This window comes from Periplaneta americana, chromosome 16 (assembly GCF_040183065.1).
Source record: "Periplaneta americana isolate PAMFEO1 chromosome 16, P.americana_PAMFEO1_priV1, whole genome shotgun sequence".
NCBI classification, from domain to species: domain Eukaryota; kingdom Metazoa; phylum Arthropoda; class Insecta; order Blattodea; family Blattidae; genus Periplaneta; species Periplaneta americana.
The window spans coordinates 60180466-60193778 of record NC_091132.1 but is presented as its reverse complement, the minus strand read 5'-3'; the positions used below and the strand labels follow the sequence as shown (position 1 = coordinate 60193778).

The 13313-nt window shown below is 34.7% G+C and overlaps 1 protein-coding gene across 6 annotated transcripts in view; it reads right to left on the bottom strand.

Annotated features, from left to right (window-relative positions):
- Window positions 1-13313, bottom strand: part of garz (Sec7 domain-containing protein garz) — a 91423-nt gene that overhangs the window by 43470 nt on the left and 34640 nt on the right. For all 6 annotated transcript variants that reach the window (XM_069849348.1, XM_069849352.1, XM_069849351.1 and 3 more), the window contains exons 18-24: window positions 11496-11772; window positions 9913-10030; window positions 8923-9065; window positions 6343-6458; window positions 4962-5121; window positions 4180-4402; window positions 1008-1180 (exon numbers count right to left, since the gene is read on the bottom strand). In XM_069849348.1, coding sequence (XP_069705449.1) covers window positions 1008-1180; window positions 4180-4402; window positions 4962-5121; window positions 6343-6458; window positions 8923-9065; window positions 9913-10030; window positions 11496-11772 — 1210 coding nt within the window. The remainder of the gene's footprint in view (window positions 1-1007; window positions 1181-4179; window positions 4403-4961; window positions 5122-6342; window positions 6459-8922; window positions 9066-9912; window positions 10031-11495; window positions 11773-13313) is intronic.

Sequence of the window (13313 nt, the reverse complement as noted above, 5' to 3'; positions counted from 1 at the left end):
AATTATGCTGTCCTGATGATATGATAAGATGATTAGGAAGTGCCAGGAGAGGTCTTAAACCTAAGCCTAACCTAATTTCCAGACCATGGACGAACACAGGAACATTCCCCTTTAAGAAAAAATTTCTGTGTTCTAACCGGGAATCGAACCCGGGACCTTATGAACTGTAGTCAGAAGATCTGATCACTAGCCCATGAGGCTGGTCCAATTCTGAAGAGTACTGAGTATAAATCGTTAAATTTAACATCGTCTCTCATTACACTCGTGAGCATTTAAGAAGATTACTACACATTTACAACTTCAGTAGTTCCACTTCTGCTGCATGTAGAGGCTACAAACTCATTTTTTTTATTCTGCACTCTATTTTTGTATTGTTTTTAGGGGTTATATTAGATGTGACGATTTGAATGGCTCTGTGGAGTGTACAAGTAATATTACTTTTTGATATTGTAGTAATATTCTAATATGATTCAGAAGCACCACTTGAATTGCTTTTACTTCTGTATCAGAGGCTGCCCTGTTTTTCTCCACTGGTATAAAATGGGAGAATTTGTTGAATATTGATATGTCAGCTCCAACTTCTTTGTGCATTTACGAGGAGGGGGCCCAATCTGATTAACTCCACGTGGTGCGTCTTGGATAATGCAAAATGACTAGAAAAGTAAGGTAAAAACCAAACTCTGACCATGACAGAGTCGGGTCCTATCCCCTATGCCATAGTCCAGGGACTCAAGCATCGATTATCCAAAACAATTGGGGACAGGGTATTCGGATAACTGATAAAAAAGAATGGAATCTATTGAAAAAATACTGAAATTTTATGAGAATATAATTACGTGGGGGAGGAGGATCACTACATCTCATTTGAAATATGTTCTCAAATATAAAACGTATCTCACATAGTTTGATGGGAAGATTAATTGTTCTGATATCATTACCCTTGTGATACAGCTGTTAACAGAATATGTCACAACTTTATGCAGTGTGTACAATGCACAAGTACTCACCAATATCCATCCTCCACCACTATTAGGCGATAGTTCTGGGCTAGTTGGTCTTGATGTGAGGCTACTGTGCTGTCTAGAAGTTGCCCTACTAAGTTCTGAGTCTGAAGTATATCCACGCTCATTACCCAAACCGCTGTCTTCCTCATGGGGAACATCTCCATCTGATTTTGCAGCTATAAATCAGTTAAAAAAAGAGTTACAGAAGCTAGAAAATCAATCTTGATCTATACATTGTTTTGTATGTAGCTTGTTGCTCATTTACTCTTAAATGATTTACCACATTTATAGGTTCTTTTTAACAAATTTGTAATCTGAAATTTTGGAATTTATATCTCAGAAAGAAATTTATTTATTTAAGTCTCCAGAAGAAGGACTTTTTCATCAGTGGTAGCCAGTGACAACTTGAATGGTAGTAACAACAGAAGCAGCAGCAATAATAATAATAATAATAATAATAATAATAATAATAATAATAATAATAATAATAATAATAATAATAATAATAATAATAATAATTTATTTATTTACTTATATTTAATGTGCTGTACAACAGCCAGTGGACAATTACAGTTCAGCACAAATAATAATAATAATAATAATAATAATAATAATAATAATAATAATAATAATAATAATGATGATAATAATAATAATAATAATAATAATAATAATAATAATATTTGTTTAACTCACGAAAGATACTCTTATTTTCAGAATATTCAAATTTATTGTTTCCCCTTAATGACAACTCAAGTTTATCACAAAAGTAAATACAGTTTATAATTAAATTTAACATACATATGCTTTTACTAACTTGTTTATTTATTTATTTTGCTAATGTCATGCATACTAGTGTGTGGCGATTTGTGTCTGTCTACTTTCTGCCAATTAAAATGAAGAATCCTATTCTGAGGTTGGGACACCCATTAAGCGAGATTCTGTTCGATCCATATGATAGGATGACATGAGTATGAAAGTAGGCAGGATGAAGATAAAAGTGACAATGACGGCGTAATGAACCCAGGTTCCGGCGCCAAAAGTTACCCAGCATTTGCTCTTAATGGGTTGATGGAAAACCCAGAGAAAACCCCGATCTGGCAACCTGTCCCAATCAAGGTTCGATTCTGGACCTGCTGTTCTCAGTCAGGCACACTGACCATTACTCCAAAGCAGTGGACCTAACTTGTTTGTTATATTGCACAACTGACTGCTGATAGTGCGAACTTAATAGTGGTATGAATAATTTCGAGGGAAAAATTGTTCCGGGGCAGGGCATCGAACCCGGGACCTTTGGTTTAACGTACCAACGCTCTACCACTGAGCTACCCGGGAACTCAACCCGACACCGATCCAATTTTTCCTCTATATCCACAGACCTCAAAGTGGGCTGACAACCGTCAAGCAACCAACTTCGAGTGCACACTAACTCCGTGTGACTTAAATTGTGGTTTTCTGTTAACGAACAGTGACGTGTATTATGCAAATCAAGATTTCAGGTATAACTCCCTGTAAAGTTGATCTGAATAATTTCGAGGGAAAAATTGTTCTGGGGCCGGGCATCGAACCCGGAACAATTTTTCCCTCGAAATTATTCAAATCAACTTTACAGGGAGTTATACCTGAAATCTTGATTTGCTTAATAGTGGTATGTTTATTTTTCTAAACATAGATGAGCTCATTACTCATGTGTTGCTTTGATTTTTCGTGCTATTTAATTTTTTCACTAAGATGCATAAGATCCATAACACTATCCTCACACCAGGAACTGTTTCCTCTAATAAGCACACATGCATTACAGCCATAAAGCCATTTGTTATTTCTATGCACTTCCAGGTTACATTTTCGCCACCTATCAATTTCGGCAATTTGAAGTTTATATACAGTATTAAATTTTGACATTCAATGTGTTAACAGAACAGCAATTAACTAACTGCGCACACTTCTGTGACAACTAAACAATGTCATATTACCGAGCTGTAAATACAAGCTACTCCTTCCATTTGATCCCTGTTAAGTACACACACAAGCAAGCTTAAGTCAGGCCTCGTGTGACTGATGGCCACAGAGCCTTTTGAAGGCCAGATCCAGGATGGAGCCTTACACTTAGGCTTATATGACCCATTGTGTGCCCTGTATTTATTTTGTGATGATTGTCAAAGCCTACTGGTGATCTGGGTGGTATTCTTGAAACCAATGCTCACACTTAAACCATCCTGCTCTGGCCCTGACAGAGTCGGGTCCTATCCCCAGACGAGTATCTGATAATTGTCATGGTCCAGGGACTCAAGCCCTTCCTATATCGGTATTGGAATCCGTACTTCCCCAAGACTTCACCCCACCTACAGTAGAGCATCGATTATCCGAAACAACTGGGGATAACTGATCATTTAAGAAAACAAATTTACCGGTGTCACAGGAGCAGTATGAAACAAAGAAACACTGACATTAAAGACAAAACTGTACATACAGTATATATATTTTGTCTCACACGTCTTACAAATAACACAGAGAACTAACTAGCCTAGTTTGACAAGTTCAAAATGATCATTAAAGTAGGAAAAAAAAGTCCAACTTTTTTTTTTTGCTTCAGAGCTGAGACTCATTTTTTTTTTTTGCTGCTAAATCTCGCAAACAGTGCTAGCGAAACTTCTACATGGCGCGCACGTAAATTTGAATTTACTGCTGGAATGCTTTCCGTTAACCGATGTTTCGGTTGATCAATATTTGGATAATCAACGCTCTACTGTATTTATAACTATTGCAGATGACAGACGAAATTAAGGGAAGGTGGATGGTGTTGTTGGAATGACAGAAATGGGAATATTCTAAGAAATATCATCTGCATCGTCTTTGTCCATTACAAATTTCATTAAGACCTGACTAGGATTCAAATCTAGGCAGCACTTAAAGCCACTAAAGAGGCCTTCAGAGCAAGCAGTTGGGCACGAAGACTGTTCACGAAATTTACTCTTCTTTTTCAACAATGATATAGCGTTTAACTAATTACATTCCCTAGAACTGCCACTGATTTTCATACAGGAAGACTGTTCACGTAATTTACTCTTCTTTTCCAGCAATGGATGCAGCATTTAACCAATAACACTCCCTAGAACTGCCACTGATTTTAATGCATATGAATAAAAACAAAATGGATAATAAGCATGTAACAAACCTTGATCACTTGTTTCTTTACTGCTATCTCCAACAACTCTGGGTGGATGTGCTCCAGCACCAACGCATTCCAACAGTGTGAAAATGATGGACCAATCTGTGTCTGAATGGATGTTGGCTGCACTGGTTTTAAGTAGCTCAAACAAACCATACGCAATCTGGCGAGACACTCGAAACAATGTTGCAGATTTCAGAAGAAGCAGCATCCGAAGAGATTGCAGAACCTACATATTACAGGCAATGTAAGAATATGAGCATATCCTTAAAAGTAGTTCTACTGTATTACAATTTTAAAACGAAATAAAGATTGTTAATTTTTCGGTCCTACAGAATTCTCTGTTATGATTATTATTTGTTAAAGAAGGCGAAAAATTAGCTTCGGTACCAGGAATGGAACCCATGACCCCGAGTTCTACACACTGGGTGCTCTACCACCGAGCTATGCCGAGGCTATCTTATGTCCCAAGAGGACGAAAAAATTTAGGATGACCTCAAAAATGCTGGTGCAAGACAGTAACAGATCCACTGGGGTCTAATACATAAAATCCTCTAATGGACACATTCACTTGGTGACATTTTTAGCTTTTAGTGCATATACCGATGTCTAATAATAGTCAGCGATTTTACAAACAGCATTTCAAAGAAGCTGCACAAGAAGCAGCTTAGAAGACTAGAAAAAGAAACGTAAAATAGAGGAAAGAGTCCATAGCGAAAAGAAAGACAAATAGAATATCAATTACTACTGTATTAATACGAACGGAATTAAATCATTTAAGAACTCACCACTGGACTCATGTCCTCCCTCCTCATTAGGCGTATAGCAAGACGGAGCAAACCAACCACTGATCTCTCCATGAGAAAATGATGATCACATGCAGATGCGCCCATTACCAGGCTGTAAATATGATCGCATACACTCTGCCAGATTGTACTGACTCGATCCCTGAAACAGGTCATCAATTCATCATCATATCATAACATATATCATATCACAACCACATCAATAATAATAATAATAATAATAATAATAATAATAATAATAATAATAATAATAATAATAATGATGATGATGATAAATGCATTGTGTACTTCCACTTATTCATCTACCTTCTCTTAAAGCTGCTCAAATGTTCATAGATTAAATTTTATATTTCATTATGTAAGAATATTGTTTACTCAATGTCTAAGAATGATTGAAAACATTTCAATATTTTTTTGTAATGTTATAATTATATTATACAATAAAAAATAAGTAGATTTCCGACTTAATTTATAGTTCATTTCCCTTAAGAAAAGAAACTATGCTGAGCCAGAAAGAAGGTTAAGGAAAGTGGGACGAGAAAAGCAGTAGTGTAAAATGTACGATTATGCCACAGTCTAGTATATATTTTATACAGTCACGAAGCTTGAGTTGTGAGGGTGCTAGGAACAATTGACCATGCCAGTACTATTTTGCATTGTCTGTAATGAGGCGGTTAGCGACCCTAGTGATTAGCAACTATCTATAGATGCATATTTACTATGTATTGAGCTTCATGACTGTACAGTATATACTAGACTGTGATTATATTGTATCAAATTTTTAATATCTTTTTAATCAAAGATGTACTGTTGAGTTATTTGAATAAATAAATAAATAACGACTTCACTGCGTTAATATTATAAATTGTTGGTGTTATGTTACCTGATTGACTAGTTTCGATGTTGTTTGCATCATCCTCTGATTTTCTTAATGTGTTTGTCACGTCACGTTGAAATGATATGAATAAAACCAGATTTACTTTTGCAAATAACGAAGAACAGATAATGAATACTATGTAATATAAATACGAAAACAGAAATAAGTAAATAAATAAATAAAATTTAGCTACTAAAATGCCAGCATAATCATAGTCTTGAATAAATAAAAAAACTGGCTGCATATTATATAATTCTTCCATGATATTCCATTACTAGACTATCTAGCATCATGCCTATACGAGTAATTTGTTCTGAGGAAACTTAATTACATTCAAATTTCAAAAATGAATTTTTTTCGATCATATGGAATGATAGGAGGAGAGATTATGTTACAAGCTTAATCAATTGGATGACATATTTGCAAAAAGAAAATAAAAATAGCTCAATCTACTACAATGGTAAGTAATTTACATTAAGACGTTACCTGTTTTGAATAACAACTTTAAGGAGCAATTCTAGGAAGAATACAGTAGCATCTTCATCATAAGATATCCCAGAGGATATATGGCTTACTGGTCCATGGGAAGCAAATATCAATGCCTGCAAAATATGTAACATGCAGTATGTACGTCATAAATAATCAACCTATAAAACACTTAAGATTTACTGCTCTATGGATATTCCATTTAATGCATATATATATATATATATATATATATATATATATAGAGCAGACGAAATGAAATGCCACTGCAATTGTAGGAAACTAGACAACTGCGAGCTCCTACATGCTCTCGGGTCTTACGGCTCTGCTTCTGCTCCAAAGCTGCAGAACAACACATTTTTATTTGCAATACTTTCACAAACTAATCTTCGTGGAGAAAATGTGTCCAAAAATTCTGTAGTCAGTTTCCCGATTTTCTTGTGTTGGATAAGGCTAGAATATACAAGCTCGTAAAAAATTTAACGACAGGGGCTTGGTTCAAAATGAGAAGCCTGAAGTGAATAAACGAATATTAACCCTTAGGAGCCGTGTGTCCATTATAGTGACCAGCTAGTATTATGGTCATGACATGATATAATATGTTATAAATTGTATGTTATATATAAAATACGTTGATATTCTTTAATTTTATGTAACATTAAGGACATTGCAAATTATTAAAACAATGAAAAATATTTTTTGTAATGTTTTTCTTTCTTAAAAAAGGAGCAAAATCATTTCAACTGCAGTCAACTGGAACCCCGTCAGCTTACATGTGTACCATTACACCGATTGCTTGACATGGGCCCTCCCCATCCTTTACCACAGGCTCAATTGTCTGCAGTGACCAAGACACGAACCTGCATCTTAGGCACAATATGCTGGCCGGACATATCTTGTGTGCCTTAAACTGCTCAGTTAACGAACCTAACACGAATTTACCCAATTATGCAGGTATACGAACCCCTGGTTAAGAGTTAGACATTTGCGTGCAATAGTGGTTTAAGTCTTCTGGCTTCTAAGGGTTAACAGAGGAAAAATTAGATGAAATAGATTTTCGACTAGAACAAAGCCGTTGGAAATCTTTGTGCCGATTAGCTCAATAGGTAGGGATGTCTGAAACCTCAGTTTAACACGCCAATAAATTGTCGAAATTAAAACTGTACAAATCCTGGGTAAGTTAGTGTTTTTGCTCCCAGATGACGCAGCTAGGATAAAGGAAAACATCCGACAAAAAATACAGAACATAAATCAAAGTGAACTAGAGAAAGTGCCTGGGAATGTACTGAATAGACGTGAAATATGCTGGAATGTAGACAGTCATAATTTCCAACAATAAAGTCAGCTTTTTTGAGTTTATCTTGCTGCAAATTATGATCGCAGTTTAGTGGGAGATGGGCTACCGCTATAGTATGAGGAGGCCATTAAATCACTAGTTGAGCGATGTCATTTTGTCTTGCCTGTTCTGTACTTTGTTAGTTCCTATGATGTGATAATGGAAACATTCATGACTAACTCTATACTTTTTTACGTCACATAAAACTGTACATTTGCAAATCCACTGTTCAAGACAACACAGCACAGTTTCTTAAAGGGAACATAAAGCTCCTTTTTCCTACCAGAAATTGAATTTGAATCTGGTGTAGAGGTACAGTCAGGATTTTTTTCGGATTGGGGGGGGGGGTTTCCTATTTTCAATATCATAATTTGTTTCAGAAGGAATTTCTAAATATGAAGAATATTCATCATTAAAAAAATATATACATATTGATGAGCTTCCTGAAAAGGATAGGATACAGTGTAGATGGTTGGCATAATGCTAAATTATCCAACATAACTACTACAGATTCCCCAAACTGCTCACGTTTTGGAGAGATTGTAACTTCATAAAGCCCTCCTTCCTTAGTTACGTCCCTGGTCTGGTAGATTTATAGAACAATAATTATTGCTTATAAAGCAGTGGTTCTCAACCCATGGTACACATACTACTGGTGATACTTAAAGTGTGAAATAAAAATATAGATTATCATAAAAATAAACATATATAGCTGTTTTCTGTATATTTTATGAAACACTCCATTAAAAAAATCCAAATATTAACTGATTTTTTTTTTTTAATTAAACATGCCTAAATAAAGTAATCAATTGTTGGTACTGGAGCATAGAAACATATATTATGACCATGGGAGCGACACTTGACGATTTGCCATTATAAATTTCGTTAGTGGTGCAGCTAATATTCTAAATTAAAAATAGTGGTATGTAATTGAAAAAGGTTGAGAACCGCTGTTTTGAAGTATTTGACACAATGCAAGGACAAGCAACTTTCATTATTCAATTACACAGACATAGATGCAAATAAATAAATGGTTATCTGCTTGAGCTGAAGAATTATAAAATTGATCACGAATGAGTTAGGGAATTAGGAATCGCAGAATTTTGTTGGTAAGATTAATTCAAAATGGTACGTTCAAATCTCAAAACACATACACATCACATATGGAAAAGTTTTTCACATTGATTAAAATATTTATATTACACATGTATCGCAAATGAATACGTTTAAAATAAGATAAATACCTTCACCAATTCCTGTAAGGAATCCAGACGAAGAAATTTGGATTCATTAATAAGATGCTCAAGATGACACTCTCTGACACAAGAATGTGCCCTCTGAATGTTTTCTTGGTCTTCAGGCGATGGCACTTTCTGAGTAGAAGGCTCTGAATCAAAACAAATTTATTAAGTACAGAATTTTTTTGTTACAGAAAACTTGCTTACAGAACAATCCCACTAAACTCTTTGATTTAGAATAATGGTTACTTAAAGTGCAGTGAAAAGAATAACAAAATAAGAGAATAACATGAAATCAGGTCTTACGAGGGTTGTTTGAAAAGTTCATAGCTTGATATTGAAATTAAACTAGGATTACTCAGAAACAATCTTTATTTCTCATCATAATCCCCCCTGAGATTCATACACTTGGTCCACTGGTGCTGCATTGCTGCTATACCCTCCTTGTACACAGATTCCTCAAGGTCTGCAAAAAAGCCTTCTGCTACTGCAATAATCTCTTCATTTAACGAAAATTTCTGCTCAGCCAAGTGAGTTTTGAGCTTTGGGAAAAGAAAGAAGTCTGCGAATGTGAGATCTGGTGAGTAGGGGAGTGCGGCAACAATTCGAAACGTAGCTGGTGTAGTTTAGCAACAGTGATTGCAGAAATGTAAGCAGGTGCATTGCTATGATGAAACAACACTTTCTTCTTGGCCATACTCGCCTCTTCTCGCAAATTTTTTCTTTCAGTTGCTAAAGGAGATTTGAATAATATTCTCGGTTATAGTTCACGAGGCTCGATATTTTGCATTTTTGCCAATCTATTCAGCACACTAACTTCAAAATTAAACTACACAAAATGCAGAAAACAGAAAATTATGATTTTTCGTACTTGAATTAATGTAAATGGTCACTAACAATGGCGCCATTGTTGACACGTTTTCAATGCCATCTATGTGTCATGCCACGAACTTTTCAAATGCACCTCGTATCTTGACATGAATTAAGTTTTAATACCTGAAGCTAGTGCAATGTAGGAATACAAGGAACTAAGCAGACCGGTTTCTATTTTTTGGGAAGGTGTTTCTTCTCTCATTAAAGCTATTTTCCCACTTGGTTCAATGAAATCTTCAGCCTGCAACAATTAAATAGGTGTTAGAATATGAAAAAATACGAACATAACTATTACTTACGTACAGAGAGAAAGCAAAGTTATATTTTTTCCAGGCACAAGTTATTTTTAGATCTTCCATATGTGGATTATTTTTTTACACTTCATTTAGAGTTTCCAAGAGATGAAAGTGATTAAGAGGAACTGCACATTTATACTGATAATCCTATTCTCGAATACAGTAGAACTCCAATTATCGAGACTAATTATGGATTGGCATGATCCAGATATGCAGAAATTTGGATGATTAGGTCAGAGATGAAAATCACTTTATCAACATGTTATTGTGAAAGTTTAGTACTGCATCTATTAAACGAACTAAAGTTACAAATATTTAAACACAAAAAATATTTTTTAAAAGAACAAAAGTTACAAATATTTAATAAAAAAAGTATTTTTAAGTACTGTATGTAGTTACAATGAAACATTAAAAATAACTCTTCATATTGCAGTACAGAATTCAACAATACTCATGTATTAGGCCTTCTGTATTCTAAAGCAAAATGTTTGCAGTTTTTTTGAGTAAAGAAAAACATTTTCTGTCACTGAATAAATAAAATAATTTCTAAATTTCTTGAAAGTCGATCCGGATAACTGCAGTTCTAATGTACTCTATGAAATTCATGCATAGAATAGTAGACTGTATGTGCTGTTGCACAAGCCAGTTAAAGGGAGAATGTACTTTTATGTATACAAAAAAACTCTTTCTCTATCTGGCACTTTGAATATACTGGTAATATTCCTCTTATTCAAATTAACATCTAATTCCTCAACACCATGTTGAATCATCGCTCACCTACAGCTTCAAATAATAACCCAGTGATCACAACAGTCACTGAAGCCAGAAAGCTAATAAAACTTCTAAAAAAATCAAAAGAAACAAATACACTTTCAATGGATATCATCACATGTAGGTGTCTCAGGAAATGATACCGCAGATCTTCTAGCAAAAAAGGGTACTACTCTCCACAAAGAAAATAAAAAACTAAGTCATTATACCCTCTCTCGCACAATAAAAGCTGATGTGAAAGCAAAATAAAAAAATAAAATTAGCCAATAAGCACGAGGGAAGGCTTGGGCAAACAATAAAATCTGGAACAACAACTGTCAGAGACCTAGAAAGGAGGCCATAGCTATATTTCGTTTGAACTCAGGACACGAATGCTTAGCTGCCCACTTCCGCAAAATTTGAGTGTATGAAAAAGACGAGTGTACCCTCTGTGAACAACAAGGACCAATAATGGACTATAACACTTACAAGAGTGTCCCAAATTAAACAAGGAGTTTAAAAAAATCAAACAACCTAAGTGGTCTCCACTGGGAGGCAACAAGAATAATGGGTTAAATGCTCCCAAATTCAGCCATTAGAGAAGAATAATATGTCTGAGTATCAGGCATATTCGCTATAAAAAGTAGAAAAAAATCTTACCTCAACCATAACTTTTGGCAGGAGCTTACATCTGTACAATTGGAGCATACAATCCAATACATTCTTCCATCCTTCTCGCAAGATATCTCCATGACGATGAGCAAGATTGAATACAGTTTTGGCAGCCAGCTGTGCCTTTGGGTTTGCACCAAACGAGATAGTTAGATTGTCAGGTGTCTCAGCTGTGTTGAGTAGTGTTGTGAATTTGCATAATGATATCACTAGATTGTCAAAATCGTTACTCATTCCATAGTGAGCTGATATCATTGCACACTTCCTGCACATAGAAAAATTAAATTTCAATTAAAAAAAATAGATATAGGACAAGTAATGAAGTGAAATATTTAGAAGCACATTCAATTACAGAGAATCATAACATGCTTCTGCAAAGATTGAATATAAGCAACAATATGAAATCAAAGAAATTAACATGTTCAAAGCTCATTATTTTGTTAATTTAGGTTAAAATTTTGTTGTTAAATTTGTAACACTTCGCAAGGGGAATTTTACACAGAATGTTCATTACAATAGAGGTACAATAAATAATATCCTGAGGAGTTGAACTGTGTTAAATTCAAACAGTGTAAATGAAATTTTGTTAAAAAAAAAAATACAATTTCCATTTTTACCTTTCCTACAGAGATCATGTCCAATGCATTCTTCTGCTCATTCAAATGTCTCTATTAATTTACAGTGAGGTTAAATGTGTAATAAAACAATACATTCACTCACTCCATACTCTACAGCGCTTGTAAGGCTTCGGGAAATAAAACAATGCTACTGGTTAAATAGAAAAAAATGTACTTACAAACACAGGAATGCTACCAGCAATATTACACTCTCAAAAGATGACATAGAACACACAGTCGAAATATGACAGTGATGTGTTTAGACTTCAAATATTTCTAAATCCATTCAGTTCAGAGTTAAGTTGGCAAGATAACGAACTGAAGTCATACTATTGTTTCCATAGCATTATTTTCCAGAAGAAACTGCCTTGTGGTATAGAAGTAACGTGTCTGGCTGATACGATATAGATCCGAGTGCTGACACAAATAAAAAGTTTGTGCTACTGTATACAGAACTTTGTGATTTCGTGCAGTTCTGTGAGAACTGAAGAATACTGACAAACTGTTTATTACGATATCTTTTGTTCCTCTGTAGGACTATGAGGAGGAATGAGTCTTTTTATGTGATGTATTTTTAAATCAAACCAGTGTGAATTCTAAACATGTTCCTGTAAAGAATTTGTTACCTTCAATTACAATACGACTTTATTCAACCAGACAGAATAAGAAATTGGTTGGGTCACTGGCTGAGAAGAAACTGCCTACTGAAGGATGCACTGGAAGGAATGGTGAATGAGAGAAAAGTTCGGGGCAGAAGAAGATGATAAATGACATTAAAATATATTAATCATATGCGGAAACTAAGAGGAAGGCTAAAATATATTAATAATATGCAGAAACTAAGAGGAAGGCAGAAAATAGAAAAAGATTGGAGAATGCTGGGTTTGCAGTGAAAGACCTACTCTTGGGCAGAAAACTATGAATGAATACAAAACTTTAAATTGAATCTCATTAAAACATGTAACTACACATTTGAAATACAAATAAAATTAAATTGATTATACCTATTGTCACGAAATAACACATGTTAAACTGTTGATACATCTGACCTGCTTTCCACATTCCTACAATGCATCTGTATGCCACCTCAGACACCTAAGACATGCTATTTTCTACAATTTATTCTTAATACACAGTAAACAAAAAGCTGAATGCTATTATGATTACACAACAATTAGCAGGACTTACA